This window comes from Hakea prostrata, chromosome 11 (assembly GCF_041222555.1).
Source record: "Hakea prostrata isolate BN-2017 chromosome 11, UWA_Hpros_2, whole genome shotgun sequence".
In the NCBI taxonomy this organism is placed as follows: domain Eukaryota; kingdom Viridiplantae; phylum Streptophyta; class Magnoliopsida; order Proteales; family Proteaceae; genus Hakea; species Hakea prostrata.
In genome coordinates, this window is record NC_142610.1 from 11052477 (window position 1) to 11075424 (window position 22948).

Sequence of the window (22948 nt, forward strand, 5' to 3'; positions counted from 1 at the left end):
GATCATGAATGCCTATCACCCCCTAAAGACATAATACAAAAAGATATAACTTCCAAATGAAAATCTCAGCCACTTTAGTGTACAATCTTGATGATACACATTCCATATTAACTGAAAATCACTGCAATATATCATTCTATATCAAGAACATCTTATTGCATGCAAAAATCATATATTGTATTTTCTTATAGATTCTAATACTTTCATATCAGAGAAGATGTTGTTTTCACTATAAATATGTAATGCATATAATTTAATAATGAGAATTCAATTCATCTTATCCTAATTTTCGTCCTTGTTTTTAATATATCTTCTTCATTTTATAGTAGTTTTTAGATTGATGTACAAAATTACTAATGGATCTCATAATGCTTTATCTATAAAGTTCAAACATTTGGTAAAACTTATCAAAATTAAATTGGACAAGCTCTTAAACAGATAAACCCATACCAAACAATACTTGTAGGAGACCATTAGTTATAAAGTTGTTGGATGTATTATAAAAATAAATTATGTTTTGAACTATAATGTGAAGTAGTGAATACAAGTGATATTACGAAAAAAGAAAAAAAGAAAAAGAAAGAAGGTGAATAAAGTAACATAAGAAATGTTTAAATTGTGATGTTTGTTCAAAATGCTAATCATGTGAGGCATTTTAAGAGTATTTTGTTTCTTTTTTATTCTTTCCTAGTGATTTAGAACTAATTTGTTCATACATTATGCATGATTTACTATTGAATTTCAAGGACATTCACAATATAATTGGCAAAAACCATAGATACCCCAAAACTATGTCAAATTGGCAATCACTGCCTTTTCGGTTCGAAATGTCAATTAGTTAAAAGAAATGCCGAATATACCCTTTAGCTATATTATTTCATATCTTATAATATAAAATTATGAATTGAGGAAAGAGAAAGAATTCATGGAAAAAGAAATAAGATGAAAATTATGACTCAATTTTTTTTATGGGCAACATTATAAAGTTACAAGAAAGTAAGGATAATATAGGAATAATGAAATTATCTAACTCTAATTTAATGGAATTTGCTAATGGAGTGTACCGTTATAAAAACTTAGGAGACATTTTAAAGTGTCTATGCCAATTTAATATATTTTTGGGGTGTGTGTTTTTTGCCAATTTTTAAAATTTCCCTTTTTCAATTAAAAAGACATTATGCATGAATGTAGATAATAAATAACAATGCGAAATCCGTAGGTATAATCTAAATATTTGTGGCTATTGTCTCTGGTTATTCTATGCATTTAGTTATATTTTAATAATATTTATTTTTTTGAAGAATAAGTTTGATATACTGGAGGCAATTGAATTACTGCTAACTTATAAAAAGAAAATCTCAGGTAAATTTTTGTTTCTAGTTTCATAACAATATGAATTAATATATTTTATGAGTTAAATTATTATCCAAATCTTTCAATTACAAAATGCCATATATTTCAATATACATATTAGGTGGTTTTTCACATGTTACTTTTATCATATTTATTTTTTCTCTTCCATAGTAGTGTACAAATAACTTATTTTGTCTCCTATAATTGAGAGGAGGGAAGAGAATAATTAATTAATTAAATTACACAAAATGCTAAGAAATGAAAGAAAAAAAAAAAAGTATTACAAAAATATTAACATAGAAGAAGAAAAAAAAAAATGATTCCAGCAGAACTGATTGGAGGGCAAGAATCCATGTAGCCGACCCTATTTAGTTGGGACAAGGCTTATTGTTGTTGTTGAATAGAAGAAAAAATAATTATCAAATAATTATGTATTATTGAAAATGAGGTTGCAATTAATATTTATTATTGTTATATTGTGATAAAGTTATAGTTTGGGTATTATTTATTATTATATGTAGATCAAGTGATTAAACTTAACCATTTTTCATGAGTTAATGCTTTTATAAGAGTAGCATGATTGCATGCAAATCAAATGATTAAGGATTTTAAGGAAATAAAAGTATAGTAATTTTTCTTGAGTTCATGTTTTTATAATAGTAGTATGATATCGGCTTTGATTTTGATTTTGGTTCACTTTTTTTTGTTTAAATTAGTTTTGATATCCCTAAAATGTTCTTATGTATATATATAAGTATTGACCAAAAAATATATATGTAAGTAAGGTGGATGTTGGAAAGAGGCAAAAGTGACGTTTTGTTCTAATTTTTTGTAACTTTACTATCTTAACCCTCCTTAAGTTGTAACTTTGCACATGTACACTAATTGCACTAGGATAAACAAAAATAAACAATTTATGACAATAATCATAAACAATTCTTGTTTTGTTTAAAATTTATGTTTGAACTAATTAATGTTAATGAGAAATAGGAGTCATAAATCATACCAAATACATCTATTTATGTTAATATGTCATATAATCATAAATCTAAACTATACCAAAGAGAGCTCAAAAGAATTAAGAGAAACGGAGAAGAGAGAGAACATAACTAAAAGTTTTCAACCAATCAAGTGATCCCATCTCTCTTCTAACAAAGTTTTCATTGATAACCAAAAAACAAAAAGAAAACCACAAAATGAAACCTAACCAACTACCTTTATATCTCAATCTAATTAATTAGATACATGCAGCAACAAAGAATTAAATTTAACTACTCATATGATTACCAAAAAAAAAACAACTCATATCTGTATTTATAAACTAATTAAATGGGTTTACCATCTCTACATACATGCGCAGAATAGATTACCATGGAAAGAGTAGATGAAGAGGTCATGCAATGTAAAAAGCTGAAAAGAAAGTGCATATGTGTTATTACTTGATTTTCTTGAAAGTCCGAGGAGATGATCAATCGGACACTGTGCATGGTCGATTGTAATGGGTTTTTTCTTCTCGATCAAAAGAATATTTCAGTAGTTGATTATCATTTATCAAGAGAAAATATATCTTTTAGCCACATTGCAAGAGGAAGCAACCACAAATCTGAACATGTAGAGAGCTCATCTGTCTTCTCAAAGTGGAGTAAATTGTTTGAGTTAAAGAGCAAAGGAGCTTATATAGCAAGCTTTCCAACAATTGGAAAACAGTTATGATTACTCTTCAAGATACGCTAGGAGAGATTCTTGTATTCATAATCCTGGATTAAAAAATATTGTTCATGTTGATTGTAAGCTGTAAAGGAATCGCCATCTCTCACATTTTTGTTTTGGATTTGATTATTGTAAATAGTTTTAACTGAGTTGATGCAAAATCTAGGGATAGAACCTCAGAATAAAATAAAAATATGTACCCCAGTTTCTTAAATAGAGATCTCCATTATGTCTTTCTCCTCTTGTCCCAAACCCTATTGGAACTACACTTTTGAGATGCAACGTTTTTAATTAACCGACTTCCCACTCTTGTGTTGGGTAATGTTTCATCCCTTTACAAACTCTTTTAAGATAAACCCTGATTACAATGCTTTACGGGTTTTTGGTTGTGCCTGTTGTCCATGCCTTCATCCATATAATAAAAATAAGTTATAATTTTGGTCTAGTAAGCATATGTTTCTTGGGTACAGTCCTCATCACTATGGCAACTGCTGTTTTGACCCTCAAAATGTGAACGTATTGGTTTCTCACCATGTTGTTTTTGATGTACAGAAGTTCCTTTTCCAAACTCAACAACCTAAGGAGATTCCTTAACTCTCCATGTCAACCATCCCTTCTCTCTCTCATTGAGCCTCCTCTTTTCATCCCTAGCCCTAGGCCGCCACCTCCAAATTTGGCCCCACTCCCACCTTCCCCTCCTTTGGCCGAATCCTCATCTTTTGGCCCTATCGAATTCTTCTCCCCCCAAACCACTAAGTCCCCTCCACCTACATCACCTCCTACTCTGCAACTTGTAGTTGACCTACCCTACGATCTCCAACCTCTATCTCACTCAACCGTCCCCTACCCCCACTCAAAACCCTAATTCCTCTTTGAACACACATCCCATGAGTTCTCGCTCAAAAACCAACCCACCTCATATTCCTATACCTATGGGTTCCATTGGACCTATAAATGATACATTGGAAGAATCTTTTGGGTCTTCCAATATCTATAGGTTGATTGTTTCACTAAAAAAATGTACAAATCCTAAATTTTTTTTGGGCTTTTGAAAATCTTTAAATTCATGTAATCACAATTTCAAGGAAAATTTGCAAATTTTAACCAAATAGGTTTATTTAGTATTAAGGGCATTTTAGACCTCTATGTTGCAGTGAGATCTTTTTCTAAGAAAGAAGATTGCCTAAAGATATCAATGATAATTTTGTTACTCTAATCTCCAAGGTGCCAATGCAAATTCTTTGGAGACTATTTGCATGGGTAATTTCTTTGTCAAAAATATCTCCAAGGTGATGGCATCAAGACTAAGTAGACTGCCTCAAAAAATAAATTTGAGAGAGCAATGAGCATTTTAGAAAGACAAGGTCATACCTGAAAATATTCCAATCACTTATGAATTATCAAATCTATTACATGTCTATGTAAGAAAGAGGGATTCGGTCTAAAAGTTTATATTAAAAAAATCTATGATGTATTGTCTTGAGATTTTTCATTTTGTGTGTTAAGGGAGTTTGGGTTCCCTTAACGATGGATAGGGTTGGTGCATGAATTTCCATTGTCTCCCAAAATTTTTATCCTTCTAACTGATTCGTCTTATAGGGTTTTATGGGGGTGGAAATTAAGGGGGTTAAAGCAAGGAGACCCATTCCTCCACTATTATTCCTTATTGCAGAAGAAGTTCTTTGTAGGGGCTAGAGAAAATTGGTGGTTGATGGGACATGGAAAGTTCTATATTTTTTTTTTTTGGTAAACAACAATATTAGTCAAAGCGGGCAAGGGGGTTGGGGAACATAGCTCTACCAACCACTCAGTGGAAGACGACCAATCTTTCGGGCCCGAAACCGAAAGGGCCTTCCTGGCTAAGAGATTTGCAATTACATTAGAACTCCTAGGGATAAAGGCAGGGATACAATGTGTAAAGTTATCCATTAAATAATGAATATCTTGGATCAAAGGCTCCACTACCATGGGGGGTTGAATCTCGTCTTCAAGGTATTTGATTATTTTCTTACAGTCTAACTCAATTAGAATTGACTCAAATCCGCATGCAAGCACCTCCAATAGTCCTGCTCTGAAAGCAAGAATTTCTCCTTCTTCAGCAGAATTATAGTTTCCAAGCAGTGATAAAGCACCCAAAAAATTACCATCGGCATCTCTTATGATAATGCCCGCACCTCCCTTCTTTGTTCTTGCAACCCATGATGCATCTGTGTTTACTTTCACAAAGCCCCTTGGAGGCGGTTCCCAAGTCAATCGTTCATTTTCTTCACATTCCACCCCCTCCTTGAAGTTGGTTTAGCTGATTTTTGACTGTCCCAAAACTCCTGCATAGTGTAGACAACCTTCTCCACAACTTCTTGGGGTATCCAACTCCTATCCCCCATAATCCGGTCATTTCTATTTTTCCATAACCACCACACTACAAAGGAACTCAAACTCTTCATAACTACTGCATCTTTCTTGCCAAGCTTGCTGAATTCCTCCCATATAGATATCCATTCTTGAAGAGATTTACATTTGTCATCCGAGATTCTCCAAGAAAGAGGAGAACCGAACCATACCCTTTTCGCAAACGGACAATGTAGTAGTACATGGGAAGTTGTTTCCTCTTCCAAACCGCATTCTCCACATAAGGCATCTACCCCAATCTTCTTGGCAAGTAAGTTGGAGGTAGTTGCAAGACATTCATTACAAGCTCTCCATAGAAAATTTCTGATTTTTTGCCATGTTTTACACTTCCATATCTCTTTCCAATGTTCATCCCTCAACTCATTCAAACTATGAGTTTTAGATGTAGAAGGGATCTTCTTCCCTCCTCTTCTTGGTGTTGTACAAGCACTTTATATGCAATCTTCACTGAGAAATTTTCGTCTCTGCTATAGCCCCAAACTAGAGCATCCTCATTGGGAAATAATGCCAGCTTGATGTTTAGGATTCCACTAGCCTCTTCAGGAGAAAACCATCTAATGATTTCTGTGTTGTTCCATGTTCTTGCATGTTGGAAAGTTCTATTAAAGCCTAGGAATGTTGAGGTCCCAACCCACTTAATGTACGTTGATGATTTTTTCATTTTTAAAAATACTTTTATCAAATTCATTAAAAATATCAAAGCACTTTTGCATATGAATCAAGCTTACTCTAGATAGCATAAAAACTTTGAGAAAAGTAAGCTATTGTTAGGGAAGATGACCCTCACTACAAACAGAGGGCTCCTGAAATCTTGGGCATGCCTATATCCCATTTGCCAACCAGAAATCTTTGAGTGGATGTGTGACTAGAGCAAAATTGTTGCATGTTCTAGATAAAATAAAATCTCGCCTTTAAGGGTGGAAAAGGAAGCTCCTTAGTTAAGCTGGTAGAGTAGAATTTGTCCGTTCGGTAATTTCTAGCATGATAATTCCCTCATTCTTAGTTTATTGGTGGCCTAGAAGTATCATTAAACATTTTAGTGGGATACTATATGTTTGCCAAAAAATGAAGGTGGATATCCATAGTCTTTGCGATATCAATTTTGCTTGCACTACAAGAAAAAGTCTCTCTCTCTCTCTCTCTCTCTCTCTCTCTCTCCACACACACACACACACACACACACACATATCTCTCTCATTCGTTTGGTCTTGGATCAGAAGAAAGTGCATTTGGAAAGCTGATCAGAAGAAAAACTGAGTTTATAAAGTACCTATTTACATGTTACACATGCAGTACTACAAACAACCACCATTAAATGGTTACGGTACATTTCGTGGCAGATTTGTGGCTGTTTAAAAAACAGCTACCATTTAAATAGTGGTGGTTTTTAGCGTATCTACTACTATACCCTTTTTTTTTGTAGTGTTGTCTTTGCAAATTAGTATGGATGATAAAACACAAGGATAGTCGAGGGGCTACCTCATTGAGAGGCCATTTCTTGGACTCTGGTGGGAATTTAAATTCTATGTTCCAACCTTATTTACTTCTAGGTGGCTTGAAATAGGCATGAAAATTTATATAGGAGAAGGATATGGTTGGTTGGTGATGACAAAAAAGTTAGATTTTGATTTGACCAATGGTTGGGGAGGCTTTCTATTACAAAGTATGCTACCTTAGGGTGATGCAATGAGGTTGTTTTCCATAATAGTAGCTGAATGTTTAAGTAATGTTGCTTGGATATCTCTTGCTAATGTGTGAACTTCATTCTTTGAAATAAATATTTGACCTATTACACACTATGTCCTGATTAAAGTCAAGACAGATGTGTGCTTTTGGAGTGGAACTACCTTAGGTGATTTTTCCATAAAGTTAGCTTGGTGCTTATGTAAAAAGAGAGCAAACAAAGTGTGATGAACATCCATGATTTGGAAATCTAAACTCCTTGGACAAAAGATTGTTTTCTTTGCATTTGTGTCATGCAAAATTGCAGGTGGATGAATTGGTTCAATAAAAAGAGGGTACCCTTGGCCTCTAGATGTGCTATGTGTTTGAAGGGAATGTAAGGTATTTTCCACCTCTTTTTTACCTGCCATTTTGCTGTCATATGTTGGAATATTTTTACCAGTCGATTTGGTGTACAATGGACAGTAAAACAATCATTGTAGGATTATCTTTCATGGTGGTAGCAACAAAAGAAGACCCTAATTTTGGGTTCTGTATGGATCTCAAGGTGCTTTTTAATTTATTATCATCATCTTTGGCAAGGCATGAGCAAACATAGGTACGACGGGGCTGTTTGTATGTAGAGTGGGTGATGTGCCTTGTCTTTCATGATCTTGGCAGTATGAGTTCATCGTTGAGGGGAGGAAGATGAGTTTTTAGGTGCTAGTTCAAGAAAAAGATATGTGGATCTTGTTGAAAATATCTCAGTCTTCCAGTCCACACAAAAAATACATTGGGTTGCTCTATTTAGGGATGAGTAAATTGAACATATTAGGGCTGGAAGGGGAATTAGGGCAATCAAGGGCTGGAGGTATTTTTCATGATGAGATTGCCATCATATTAGATTCGTTCCATGTTTACTTGGGGTTGCATACTAGATCTGAAGTTGAGCTGGAAGTCTTCACCTCTAGCTTAAAATGGGTGAAGCAGCGATAGTTCCGAAAGGCATGGATTGAAAGTGATTCGAAGGCACTAGTGGTGCTACTCTAAAATAAGCAATTCCCATGGTGGATTTAGGAAAGATTGAGAGGTTTTCTACCATATTTTCAGGGTATGGACTGGAAAATAACACATTACTATAGAGAGGATAACCCAACAACAGATTATTAGGCAAAATTAGCACCTAAGGAGAGACGTTCAGTTGTAAATGCTCCATAGCCATCGCTAATCCAGCTTGCTTTGAGATTAGGAGCAACAGGTAAATCTAGATTTTGGTTTTACCCCTAGCACTCCTTCTATTAAGCGTGCATTGTGTTGCTATAGGGACTTGGTGAGTTTGGGTGTATTGGATGCAACTGCTATTCTGGAATAAATGACAGTGGTTCTTGACATGTTGTAAATATTGTAATTTTCTCTTTTGTTATTTTAACACAAATGACCTTTTAGTGGAAAAAGGGCATTTTTAGTAAACAAGGGTGGTACATGTAATCTTTAAAGTTCCATATGTGAATGAAATTTCACCCATATCTCAAGGAAGTTTATGAGCAAACTTTTTTTATTTAAAATTTTTAAAAATTCTAATTCATGCAATCAAGATTTCAAGGAGAGCTCTAATTCCTCACTATGCTTCTAAAACAGCAAGATATAAAACTATACACAATCAAGAAAGTTGTCACCTGAAGAAAACATAAAGCCACAATAATGACATTATTATCCTTCAAAGGAATAGTGAAAAACACATATAGGATAAGTTGTTATTGATACCTAGGGGTTTGTCCTTTTTTTTTTTTACCAAAAAAAGGTTTTCAGAACACATTTTAGCTGCAGGTGCTTTAAGCATACGAACAGAACTCATAAATGATCGCTTGGTGTACCTATCTGATTTGGCATAGCCCAAATTATGTGTTGGGTTTTCTTGGTACTTTGCTATCCAGTTTTACTGTATTTGGCAAGCAAGAAATCGATGCTACAAGCTATCTAAACTCCCAAAACCTGAAGCAACACAACAAAATATAAATTTCTGGACTTTGGTTATGCATTTAAAACCTCCCAGCTCTAACGAATTTCATGCATCAAGACATCAAGTGCTTCTCTAACACAAAGAACACAAGAATTACACCCAGGTATAAATCATTATATTATTAATTTCATTTCCACAATGCAATCTGACTCAGTTTTAATGATTGCAGGGGCTCAACCACTTGGGTTGAGAGGCTGCGATGGGGGGCTCCATTTTGGTCTATGAAAAATAGTTTGTGTATACCAAGGTGGACTCCGGCACTTTTGATTCAAAAGAAAAAGCGATTCAATAACGCATTGCAACTGGACTTTGGCCAAGTCAAAGAAAACGGTTGTCCAATTCGCCATCTCTTGATCAACTCTTCAAACTTGGTGAATATGTTGCCAATTCCACCAAAGGATCCCTCACCCTATTATACTATCATGCTATTATTATAAAAGTATGAGTTCAAAGGACAATGCTACATTTCGTTTCTCGCCAATACTCCTCTCTGTTCAATCAATTTGAATTTTGTATTAATAATAAATGATGTCTATAATGGTCAATTAAAATTCTTAAAATTATTTGAATCAATTTAATTTTTAATTTCTCCCCTTCTTGTTTTTAAAAGAAACCATTAACAGCCAAAGGATATATGAAAAGTTTTCTCGAAAACCAAGAAATGTTAATTAAAGAAGAAGAAGAAACTGCATTAAAAACATTTAATCAAAATTACACATCTAAAAGATAAATTTATTCCAAATTCCAACCTTAGTTGTTGTTAACAGGTTCACTTATGCATAGGCCATTCAACTTCTATGGTCAATACATGGTGATTGATAAATACCTCGTGCATTTGAACATAACACTTTTACTAGTTACCTAATACATATTTTTGTCAATTATATGTGGAACTCACCAATGTACATATTTCTTCCTTCCCTATTTTAGGCATATATGTAAGGTTCCACTCATGGATTCAATGTTGTAATCCTGCAGATCATCCCTCTGTAATATAACAGTTTGGTTGTAATAACCTCTTTAGTAATGAACTCTTTCAGCTTCATCAAAAAGGAAAAAAATCAATCAATGTCCACCCCTTTCTCCTTTGGGAGCCATCCTCCTTCCTCCCTTACATTCACTATCCTGTCATACCAATTGTGGATCATCTCCCCTGACTGAAATTACTTTGCGCTCCCCCAACAACATTACAACCACAAATTATGTGGGGCTCATAAATAAAAAATAAAAAAAAACTCCATCACCCTAACCCTGTGGGCTCCCCTGTAATTCGTGGTCAACAGCTTTCGGGGGAGACAATCCGGACTTTGTCACATATTGGCAAGCCCTTCCTTCCGTGCAACATTTCCTCACCACGCTTTGTACCACCCAATCCACTCCAGTCCGTGTACACCCCCATTACACATGGATTCATTCAATTACCCCAACCCCTACAATCCCTCATCTCTCTTGACCCCCCCCTCTTCTTCTGGCCACATTGTAATCTCACCAAATGCCTCCCCTGCAAGTCTTTGCCCTTAATTAAGTTCTCCTAGAGATGTGATGTCTAATTTCTAATTATTCCCCCCCCCCCCCTCTTTATTCCCTATCAATCCATCAATCTTAGATATCCATACATAAAGGGCAAGACTGTCCGATTTGAAAGCAATGTGTTGCTCCTTTTGCAAATAATAAAACTCGGTCTCCTTCCTATACCTCATTCTTGCTACCAACATTGTTAGGGTTTTCTTGAACATGTGTCCAATTAACTACGATTCAATATTATTTTGGGGGAATCGGAGATGAAACTTTTAACATGAGACTTCGGCTAAATAGACTTCAAGCTTAGGGGAGCAATAGAATAATTTCTAGTGTTCCATTGAATTTCCAAAATGTTAATGTCTACCACTGAAATCTGTATACCAAAACACTTAGCACAAGAGATGGTGGTGCAATGTTTAGAAGGTGCAAAAAATGACTTCTTTGTCTTGATGGGATCGTATATGTAACATAACAGTGGTAGAAATGGTAGATGTGGTATGGTGACTTGAACTGGTCAAAAGAATGGATAATTTGATCATTTTAAAACATCACGATAAAGAAGAGACAAGAAATTAAAGAATCAGAAATGAGTTTTTGGATATGAAGCGACATAAGATGTGGAAAATATCAACGCAAATTGCTCAGTTAGTGAAGAGGTTGTAGATTCAACCCTTGCTGATGACAATACGCATTCCCATCCCCTTTTTATAAAAAGCTCCCTCGAAAAAAAAAATAATGTGGAAAACGCATACCAGTGAAAAACTTATTTAAAGTATATTCCTGATTCATTTATTCAAGTTACTGTGTCCCCACCATTTTAGGGAGCATCATAAAGTACACAACTAACACAACCTCACCCCTGCTTTCTCAAGATTGTTTCCAAACTCAAACCTGTGATCACCTAGTTCAGAGTGGATCAACCTTATCATTGCTGAAACCTGTGATCTTCTAGTTACAGTAGATCAACTTTATCGCTGCGCCAAAGCCTAATTATATATGAGGACCTCACTTAACATTATCGGAAGAATTAAAGATTTAAAGTGTTGATATCGAGTATCGTATCACTCAAGTGATTTTAAGACTTGTATCAAGTATTGTATTGTACTAATCAAAATATTTTGATACAATCTATTACGTGTCTTTACAAAAGAAGGGAAATAAAAAAAAATAGATAGAAAGAGAAAGAGATATAAAGATGTATCGAATCGGTTGTATCCAATATGGATACATATCAACTTGCATTGCATTGTATTGTGGAGAACTTTAAACCTCGATAGAATTTGACAAACTCCAAACCCTACCATTATACCCATTAAGACCCATACTTGGGATGAAGCCTTAGTAATAGCCCAAAATGCTATCCAATGGACATTCCATTCCCAGATTAATGTGTATTTCAAAAGCAGGAAAGCAACTATGCAGTAAGTAAATTTTCGCAATCCAAAGCTATATCCATGAAACTGGGAACAAAAATATTAACAACCCTCCTAAATAGTATACAAGGGAAAACCAGCAACATTGCTCCAAGTATTGACTTCCCTGAAGTCCAAGTAAATGTCATCAAACTGGTTGCCCCACATCTCAATATTTCTAACCAGTTGAAGTACAAATTAGTGTATAAGAAGGAGAAGCAACACAGAACTTCACTAGCTTTATATCCAATATAACCTGAACTTTTTCCATTTTTCAGTGCCATAAGGTCTCCTGCTTAGTCATCACAAGGAAGAAAACCACAAGCCTGTAGCATACCTGTTGAAACCAGATTATAAGAACAGAATGAAGTTGTATAGGAAAACAATGCATTGACATTTCTTTTAAAAAGAGAGCAACCCAGTGTACAAAGGCTCCTGCTATTAAAGGGTGGAAAGGTCACCTACAACCTTATGCTTTGCAGGAGAGACTGTTTCCATCTTTTGATCCCAAAACCAACAGGTTGCAATAGTGGCTATGCCACATGACAGCTCGGTGTTAAGAACATTGTGGACACATCCGTGTAATTTTTACGTGTATGTCAACTTTGGGTCTAACTGAACTCCCACATATTAAAAGGTTTGTAACTGGTTGAAAACTCAGTTATCCTGAAATAATTTTGAACGGTTAAATACTCGGGGAGTATTCTGGTATATGATGGACCATATGGTTGAGAGTTACCAAATTTTACATGTAATGTGAAATGTGAAAGATAACACCCAACTACTCAAAAAGTCAGGATGAAAGACAGCAGAAGAGAGAGACGAGCATACCAGCAAACAGTCTGTCTAGAAAGAGGAAGTGCCTGCAGAAGTGGCACGCCCAGTGGCTTTTAATTCTTTTAGCGTGCTGGCCAGCCAGTCCAAACCCTCATAAAGGCCATCTCCTTTAAGAGCACAAGTCCCTTGTATGTGCCATATTCTATTCTTCAGATCATATAGACCTAACCCTTCGCAAACCTCCATAGGGGTCATTGCTCCTCTCTGCAAAGGGAAAAGGAGAAGAAAATAATTATTTTCACAGTAGAAAGAATGGACAACTCCCACAGCATACCACAAGAATATAGAAATTGATGTTATGCATATAGTGGAGAAATTGTGTATGATTTCATTGGATCATGATTGACTCTAGGAAGAGATACTCAGCTACCAAACAATTCTAGATTTCTTTCTTCTTTCTGTTCTTCCTTGTCTGGCATAAGTCAACATTAACCCACAAACTACAATTTCTTTCTTTTATGACAAATGTTATGGTTGCCAAAGGTAACATTTCAATACATATTCATATTATCGCATGATTGTGTAATGAAACGATTTTAGCGCTGAATTTCAATTCATTTAGATGCAAAATTGGCCCTTGGAACAGTCTGCTTGCAGTGAGAATGGCTCTCACAAGTATAAGGATCATTTGCATATCTGTGTCATATGTTGCAAGAAAACCAAATGATTTGTATCTATATAATATGGAAGTAGCAGCTGAGTTTTAGCAGATTCAACACAACTAAAGACTAGGATTTTGACTTCTAAGCAACGTATCTGTTGAGAAGACTATGAAGTGAATACAATTTTGGTGATCAATATTTCCCATTTTATTGATGGAACAATCATTAGATTGAATAGATAATTACTACCTTCTCCAAGCATCAAGCCATTCTATGGTTTCTTGAAAGCGAACCCAAGCAAGAGGATGGAGTCATTAAGAAAGTATACCAACCAAAGATCCAAGTTAAAGCTCAAATTACTCGTGGCATGAAATTGAGAAGCCCATATGGAGACTCAACAAGGTAGTCTTACATCGATAGGAGATCAACTACGAGATAATAAACCAAAATCCTTGTGGACCAGCAAAGTTTGAGTAGATCAGAATTTGGTATGGGTGTCTACTGGGATTAGGGTGACATCATGGTGTGAGTAATGGATTTAGTCAAGCAGAGGATGGGAAAGAAAACAATGAAGTCTTGGAGTTTCATGGAAGAGGTTTGAAGGCTGAACTTGAAATTGCAGCAAGTTGGAGTTTGGTTCCTGGGGTTTGAAAAAGTTGTAACTGAATGGGGTATATACTTAGAATTAGATCTTTGGCTTTGGATCGAATGTTTTTTATGCTTACAATGCAGGTTCAGCCCAAAATGGTGAGAACTGGATAGCTGGATTTAAAGTAGTTTAGGTTTTATGGGATTAGAAGGTTAGGAATGGACTTAGAGGGAGTTTTGATTTGAACTGCTGGGGCTTTCAGCCACAAAAGTATAGATTGGATACACACACCAATCCCACTGATGTTCAGATCACACTAGACTAACTCTCACAAGACTGAAGTATTCAAGATGAAGATCAAAATTGAAGAACACTCCTGAGGATCAAGGTTTAGGAATTATTTCAACTTGTATATGTTCTGTTTCTGAAGTACAGTTGTACAGTCTCAAATTCCCAGTAAAGTCACTAAAGAGCTAAAGGAACAAAACTGTATACTGAGGTGGTTCAGTTTTAAGACTTTGTCTATCTGGAAAATAAATTGTATCATTAACATCTGCGTTCAAGCGTAAGGATGTCCAAGCATCACTTCTACACAGTCGTAACTTTTCAGTGGTTCTTCGAGCCTCTACCTGAGGATGTGTACAGAACAACCATAGTTCGAGGTCTCACGAGATCTAGTCTTTTAACAACTTGAGGCTAACTAGGTGCAAAACCTGGGAGTAGTTTATCTTGGTGGAGATCTCGGTTTGACAAAGATCATGATCCAGCCACTTCATTATTTATACAGAATCTCATCGAGTCGAGTTGAGATATCTCGATTTTAACTCTCTTGATTCAAGTCTTCCACCTTTGCTGGTTTTTCTGTTTTTGGCCAGATTTTTTGCTGGAAAAAGTCGGTCAGATCTCCTCCTAGGCAGCATTAGTAAGCTATTTAGCTCATTTATAACCAGGATTTTGAAGCCAAATGAAGCAAGGTGAGTGTTATTCTCAAACTTCATGGAAACGAAATCGTTTTCCTCTTATTAATTTATTTTTTGAATTTTCTGAATAAAAAAAGTATTTCGTGAGAGATAAAAATTAAATTATCATGAAAAATACTTAATGTAATGACAATGTTTGTAATATACGTTAGACTCCATTAGAAGGGTTACAACCTCATGGAGTCGATTTTTTTTCCACATGATTGTTGTTATTTGCTTTTAATTTTCAGATTCAATAAATTACAGTAGATAATTATGAAAAATATTTTTAATCATGGAAAAATTATCAATTTTTTTCCCCTTCTTTTTGTAATGATTCTTATGTTATGTTGAGCTCTTTTTTTTTTTTTTTTTTTTTTTATTTTTTTCAATTTTTTTTAATAAATACAATCATGTTAAACTTAGCATGTTGTGCTTGTGTTTTAACAGTGCATGCCATGTATTATAAATGATTCTAAAATTTTCTTAATTAACTAAAAAATGTAATTTAATTAGTTTAGTGTTTGAAAATGATGGAACGCTGCAATTGGAAGTTGTTCCTCCTCCTTCGTCTTCTATCTCAATGAGGGTTGAAGGCTCTCCTCGTCGGAAGCCTGGTCGTCCTAAAAAGGCTTATGCAGTGAAGAAAGTGGCCACAAGTAAAAAGGGTTTGTTGGCAGAGGAATTCAAGAAGGTAGATGTTGCTTTAGGGAAAGTCTCTACAATAAATAAGAGCCTCTTATTGGGAGAGGAAAGTGCTGCTCTGTAACTGTTGATATGAAGCTTTTCTTTTGGAATATTCATGGCATTGGTAATGCGTCTGGTAGGAGGGCCCTTAAAATGTTGTTAATGACTCATCAACCAGACATTTTTTGTGTCGCTGAACCAAAAGTGGATATCAGTAAGTGCCCAATTCTCTTTATTAATAGATTGGGATATTCTTCTAATTTTGTGTATAATTTTCGGCTGGAGAAAGTTCCAAATCTTTGGGTCTTTTGGAAGAGAGAGATTGCAGCAGCCCTCTGTTCTCTCTTCATCTGACCAACAACTCTCTCTTCAATTCAAGTGGCAAGGTGTGCAATTTGGTTTATCAGTGGTTCATGCTTGTTGTGATAGATCTAATCGCAGACGGCTTTGGGAGGATCTTATTGCTCTCCCTTTGTCCAGCTTACCATTTTTGGTTATGGGGGACTTTAATGAAGTGTTACGGGTGTCTGAAAGGAGGGGTTCAGGTAGATTCCAGCTGGGTGCAGCAGCTGATTTTCAGGCTACCATTGATGCTTGTGAGCTTTTTGAAGTTCCATCTTTGGGTAGGAAATTTACATGGTCAAATCAATGCAAAGTTGGTAATGTTCGTTCGGTCCTTGATAGAAGTTTCTTCAATGCCAGATGGTTAGAGTTGTTTGGTGATTCTAAAAAGATCACTCTTCCGACACACTCATCAAATCACTCTCCGATTTGTGTCTTTGTTGACAAAGGTGTCAAACCGGTAAACTCTCCTTTCAGGTTCAATAATTTTTGGATGACTGACGATTCTTTTTTGGAGGTGGTTCATTTGGCTTGGGTGGAACCGGTTGTTGGTGATCCCATTTTTGTACTAGCACAGAGATTGAAGAATGTTAAGCAGCATCTTAAAGTTTGGGCAAAAATGACCTTTCCTAATCTTTTTATTGAAGTACGAAAAGCGGAGAAAGATCTAGAATCCTTTCAAACTAATATTGATCAACTTGATATGACAGATGAATATTTTGATCAAGAGGCTTCCTTGAAGTCAAAACTTGTACAAGCAATGGATCATCTGGACTCTCTTCTTCGGTAGAAAGCAAAGGTCAAGTGGTTGAGGCAGGGAGATAAGAATTCAAAAAATTTCCATCTCTTTACTAAACTTCAAAGGAATAAAAACTCTATTAAATCTTTGCAAAGAATGGATGACACTTGGACATCAAGTTCGGTTGAACTGCAAGATTATGTGGTGCTTACTTTGAAAACTATCATAAAACTGGTTCCTACTTGGGTCACCCAGAGTTGCTGTCTGTGATTCCAAAAGTGCTAATGGATGATGATTGTTTATTACTTGAAGGTTTGCCCTTTAATGAGGAGATCAAAGGAGTGGTATGGGACCTAGATCCTGACAGTTCTCCAGGACCAGATGGCTTTCCGGGAAGTTTTTTCCGCAAATCTCTGGGATATTGTTTCTGCCGATTTTGGGCTGCAGTTTGATCCTTCTTTCGAAAAGGGAAACTTCCAAAAGGGTTAAATAATTGTTTCCTCACTTTAGTTCCCAAGGTGGAGAATGTAGCTACACTGGACAAATCTCGGCCTTTATGTATGGGGAATTTTTTTTGCAAAGCATTGTCAAAGATAATGGCTTCTCAGCTGAGTCCTCTTTTGCTTAAGCTTATTTTTGAGGAGCAAGGAGCTTTCCAGAAAGGTAAGATGATTTTTGAAACTATTGCTGTAGCTTCCGAACTTGCAAATATTTTACATTCTTCTGTTAGAGGGGGAGGTAATGTAGATACCGAATTTGATTGATCAAAACAATACCCAAATAGGACCTTTTCACAGGGAAACAATTGCAAATTTGATGGACTTAAAAGTGAAACAGAGTTTAGATGGGAAAGAGGGCTGAAACTAGAATGGTATTATAACGGGCTGAATAGATCTTCCAATAAGGACATAACTATAATGAAGAAAGTGACAATAACAATGTAACACGTACACCCCGGGCTTCACACCGCAAGGTGGATCGATTGGATCGAACACCAACCTACCTTTGATCAAACACAAGGGTTCTCCAAAGAGGAGGAATGCTAGCAAGCAATTTGATTTCAATTCATAAGTTATGTCTTCACCACTTACATAAGTCTCTTTATATAGCATTCTAAAGAGACATAAACACTAATGGCAACATCCAACCACTAGCTAACACCACCTACCTATTAATAACTCAACTACTACCTAACTCTTGACAAAGGAGAACTCCTTTGACAATGAGTTCTCTTATTTTCAAACCAAAGCCCCTTTTATTGACTTTCCAACAACTAGACTTAGGCTTAGGTCTAGGCTATGAGATTCAACATATGTGGGCTAACTTTAACCCACTAAAACAGCCTTAGCCCATGAAAACCATGGGCTGATTCAGGTGACAACTTTAGGCCTTTAATGGGCCTGACCCAATGGGCTTCTTCTTTCGTAAATATGTCTTCAATTCTGCATCAACTCTCCCCGGCTTGAAAACATTCGTCTCCGACAAATGAATGAATGACATGTAACGTTCATACAAATCGGGATCGAGTTTCTTGAAATCATCAGCATGAATCCAAGTACTATCATGTCGTGGACGATTCTTCCATTTGACGAGGAAAGCATGGTATCCAATGCCACGACGAGTGGTTTTGTAAGAGTCATCCAAAACCTCTTCAATGATGTCGTGATTGGTGGCTTGAGTTGGGGCAGCCTCAACATTTGTTCAGTGTCTCCATCATCAGAGTGGTCCTACATAAAGATGTAAGTCAGCCACGTTGAAGACATTGCTTATGTTCATTTCTTCTGGTAGCTCGAGTACATAAGCATTTGGTCCAATGCGTTTCAGCACCTTGTATGGACCCATCTTCTTTGGATGGAGTTTGTTGTTGACCCCATGTTGGAACCTTTCTAGGTTGACATGAACCATCACCATGTCTCCCGGTTGAAACTCCACATATCCTCGATGATGATCTGCTGTAGCCTTGTACACATCATTGTTGAGAGCTATTCTTCGGCGAACATCAACATGTACCTCTGCGATATGGCGCAAAAACTCATCAGCCTCAATACTCACGAGTGCTTGTGGTGGTAATGGAATGAGGTCTATAGGCCGTCGAGGTTGAACTCCAAGTAGACTCTCAAAAGGAGTACGACATGTCGTACGATTAACTGAGCTGCTGTAAGCAAACTCAGCTATGTCGAGTATGGACGGCCATGTCTTCTCATAGTCACGAACCAAACACCTCAGTAAGTTTCCCAAGCTTCGATTCACCACTTCTGTTTGCCCGTCAGTTTGTGGATGGAATGCGGTTGAAAACTGTAACTTTGTGTTACTTTTCAGCCACAATGTCTTCCAAAAGTAACTCGTGAACTTGACGTCATGATCTGAGACAATGCAACTTGATAGCCCATGTAGTCGTACAACCTCCTTAAAGAATATCTTTGCAATGTGAGATGCATCAAAGGTCTTTCGACATGGTATAAAGTGAGCCATCTTTAAGAATCGATCAGCCACAACCATGATGGAGTCGGATCGCTCTTTTGTGGAGGGTAGCCCAAGTACGAAATCCATACTAATATCAATCCAAGGTGCATGAGGAACGGGTAATGGTGAGTACAGACCTGTATTTTGCTTGGTTCCCTTGGCTAGCTGACAGACTCTGCATCTCTTGATTATATGATCAACATCTTTTGCAATATGGGGCCAATAATACCGATCAATAACTTGTATGATAGTCTTATCCCTGCCAAAGTGACCTCCCAAACCTCCGCCATGCAGCTCCCGTATGATGTGATGTCGTAGGGAAGAATTTGGAATGCATAACCGACTTCCCAAAAACAAATACCCATCGTGAAGTGAGTATTTATGATGTTGCTTGCCTTGCTGTAACTCCTTGTATGGCATGTTGAAATCTTCGTTAGATGCATACTCATCACGTATATGATCAATGCTAACTGCATGTGCTAAGAATGTGCTAAGAGTAAGTACTTTTCGGCTCAATGCATCAGCCACTGTATTCTCCTTTCTTGCCTTGTACTTCATTGCGAACGCAAACTCTTGGAGATAAGCAACCCATTTAGCGTGCCTGTTGCTTATCGACTTCTGTGAATGTAGATACTTCAACGCCTCATGATCGGTATAGAGAATGAACTCTTTGCCGATGAGATAATGTCTCCAATGGGGTAACACCTGGACAACAGCATAGAGCTCTAGATCATATGTTGAATAGCGTCGCTTGGCATCATTTAGTTTCTCGCTGTAGAAAGCAATCGGGTGCCCTCCTTGCATCAATACACCTCCTAGACCAATATGTGAGGCATCAGTTGCTACCTCAAATATACAATCAAAATCTGGCAAGCGAAGTATTGGAGCCTCTGTCATCTTTTGCTTGATAAGATGAAAGGCTTTAGTTGCCGCTGCTGTCCACTTGAACTCACCTTTGCCTTGCTTCAAACACTTGGTAATAGGTGCCATGATTGAACTAAAGTTCCGAATGAATCTCCTGTAAAACGATGCAAGTCCATGAAAACTACGAACCTCAGTGATTGTCTTTGGTGTAGCCCAATCTATTATACTTGTTATCTTCTCTGGATCAGCTTCAACCCCCTGTGATGAGACAATAAAACCAAGGAACACAACCTTTGGCAGCATAAAGGAGCATTTCTTGAGATTGATGTATAGCTTCTCATGGCGAAGCACTCTCAAGACTTGCCGTAGATGATCGATGTGATCATCTGGATGCTTGCTGTAGATCAATATATCATCAAAGTATACGACCAAAAATCGACCAATAAAAGGACGGAGTACCTGTGTCATCACCCTCATGAATGTACTAGGTGCATTCGTCAAACCAAAAGGCATGAATTTCCATTCGAATAGTCCATCCTTGGTCTTGAAGGCAGTCTTCCACTCATCTCCAGGCCGAATACGAATCTGATGATAGCCACTTCTAAGATCCAATTTAGAAAAGATCTTAGCCCCGGATAGCATGTCCAACATGTCATCAAGTTGCGGTATAGGAAACCTATACTTGACTGTAATCTTGTTGATTGCTCTACTGTCCACACACATGGGCCATGAGCCATCCTTCTTTGGAGTCAATAATGCTGGTACATCACATGGACTTAAGCTCTCCTGAATGAATCCTTTATGTAGCAACTCATTCACCTGTCTTTTGAGTTCATTGTGCTCTGTTGGGTTAAGGCGATAAGCCTGTAGGTTTGGTAACACCGAACCCGGTACCAAATCAACGGCATGTTGAATATCGCGCATAGGAGGTAGCTCATTAGGCAACTCATCAGGAACCACATCAGAAAAATCAGAAAGTAACTCTTTGATGGGTGAAGGGAATGTCACCTTAGGTGGAGGCGTGACTACCCTTGTAACAAGAGCCAAACCAGCCGACAGGCAGTGGAAGAACCCGGAGGAACAACCAGCAGCTTTGCGGATGGACAACAACTTGTGTTCATTGGCCCTTGGTGGTCCTCAAGGACCTCCGTTGACGCATTTCAGCTAGGACATTGACTGGGTGGAGGACAATGTGAAGTCCTTTGTACTTGAATACACATTGGTTTTTCTTCCCCCCGACCATAACATCATTATCATACATCCATGGTCAACCAAACAGAACATCAGTAAGATGCATAGGGATTACATCACACCATACCTCTTCCTCATATCGATGGAGCTTCAGTGGTACGGAACACCGTTGATTTACCTCCAGAGTATTCCCATTCAGCAAGGATACCCGATATGGTTGAGGGTGCTTCTCCACCTTCAAGTTGGCTTTCTTCGCAAAGGTGTCTGAAGTAACGTTGACACAGCTCCCACTGTCAACTATCACCAAAGCGGTATTATCTCCGGACTTCATACGGCTGTAGAAGATACAATTGCGCCACCAGTCCTCTCCTTTGGTTTCAGCCACCAAGATGCGGCTTACTATATGAATGCCATAAGCATCACCTCTATTAGCATCATCCTCATATGCAGCTCCGTCATAGTCGCCATCATCGAGCGAACATGGGAATAGATCAAGATCTTCTTCCTCTGCTGACTTTTCTATCTCAGCAACAGCATTAATCTTTTGACGGTATGGGCAATATTTAGCATAATGTCCAACCTCTTGACAGTGAAAACATTGTGCTTGGCTGCCACTAGTCATAGGAGCCTTGCCCTTATCTTGTCGGGTAGGAAATGTGGGTTGAGTAAGGGTTGTTGTTGTAGGTTTTGGTGCTGGAAAATTTCGCCTAGCCTCCCCGGCTTGGTATCCAAACCTTTTGTTGTTGGATGCCAATAATTCTTCTGCACGTAGGGCCTTTTCAAAACAATCCCGCACGTTCTCTACATCCACAACGCAAATGGCCCTATTGATTTCAGGCCGTAAACCCAATCTGAAACGTGACAAGATTTGGATCTCCCTCTCTCAAATTCCTGTACGAGAAGAAAGAGAGTCAAATTGTTCCATATATTCTGCAACTGACAAGTTCCCTTGACGAAGAGAATTTAACTTGTCTTGTAGTCACAATCGAAAAGTAGATGACAAGTACTTTTCTCTTAGTTCTTCCTTCATTTCCTCCCACGTAGTAGGAGCTCTACCACGATCTTCCAATTCATATTCGCGAGTTCTCCACCATTCACGTGCAGCTCCAACTAGCTTAGTATGTGCTAACTTCATCTTTTGTACCTCCGAGAGTTCATACCAATCAAAAATAGTCATCCAACGCTGCCAACCAATCAAAAAAGACTTGAGAATCATGCTTACCCGAGTATTCTTTGAGTTCAAGCTTAACCTTGTGAGAGTCACCAACATGCTTATTGAATGTAGGTTGTTCTCTAGCAAAATAACTTCGTAGGTGCTCCTCAAAAGTTGGTCGCACAACTGGAATCCTTTGGGGTCCTCTCCCCATATTTCTCCAAGCAGAAAAATTGGCTACAGAATGAGCTGGATGGAATTCTTCACCAAGTGGAGGGTGAGGAACATGAGTAGAGGCAACAACTCTGGCCTCCATTTCAGAGAACCTCTCATCCATCACCTTCTAGTTCGCGGTGATTTGGTTGCTCAATTGTTGAACCATCTCCATCATTGCCGCCATAGGATTAGTTGGACTGGATGGTCCAGAATTTTCAC

The 22948-nt window shown here is 37.3% G+C and overlaps 1 protein-coding gene across 1 annotated transcript in view; it reads right to left on the reverse strand.

Moving 5' to 3' along the window:
• Positions 1-11437: 11437 nt before the first annotated feature.
• LOC149000079 (uncharacterized) overlaps positions 11438-22948 on the reverse strand; it is a 36854-nt gene continuing 25343 nt past the window's right edge. The window contains exons 6-7 of the mRNA XM_089139679.1: positions 12919-13128; positions 11438-12424 (exon numbers count right to left, since the gene is read on the reverse strand). Of these exons, the coding sequence (XP_088995805.1) occupies positions 12934-13128 (195 nt within the window). The 3' untranslated portion in view covers positions 11438-12424; positions 12919-12933. The remainder of the gene's footprint in view (positions 12425-12918; positions 13129-22948) is intronic.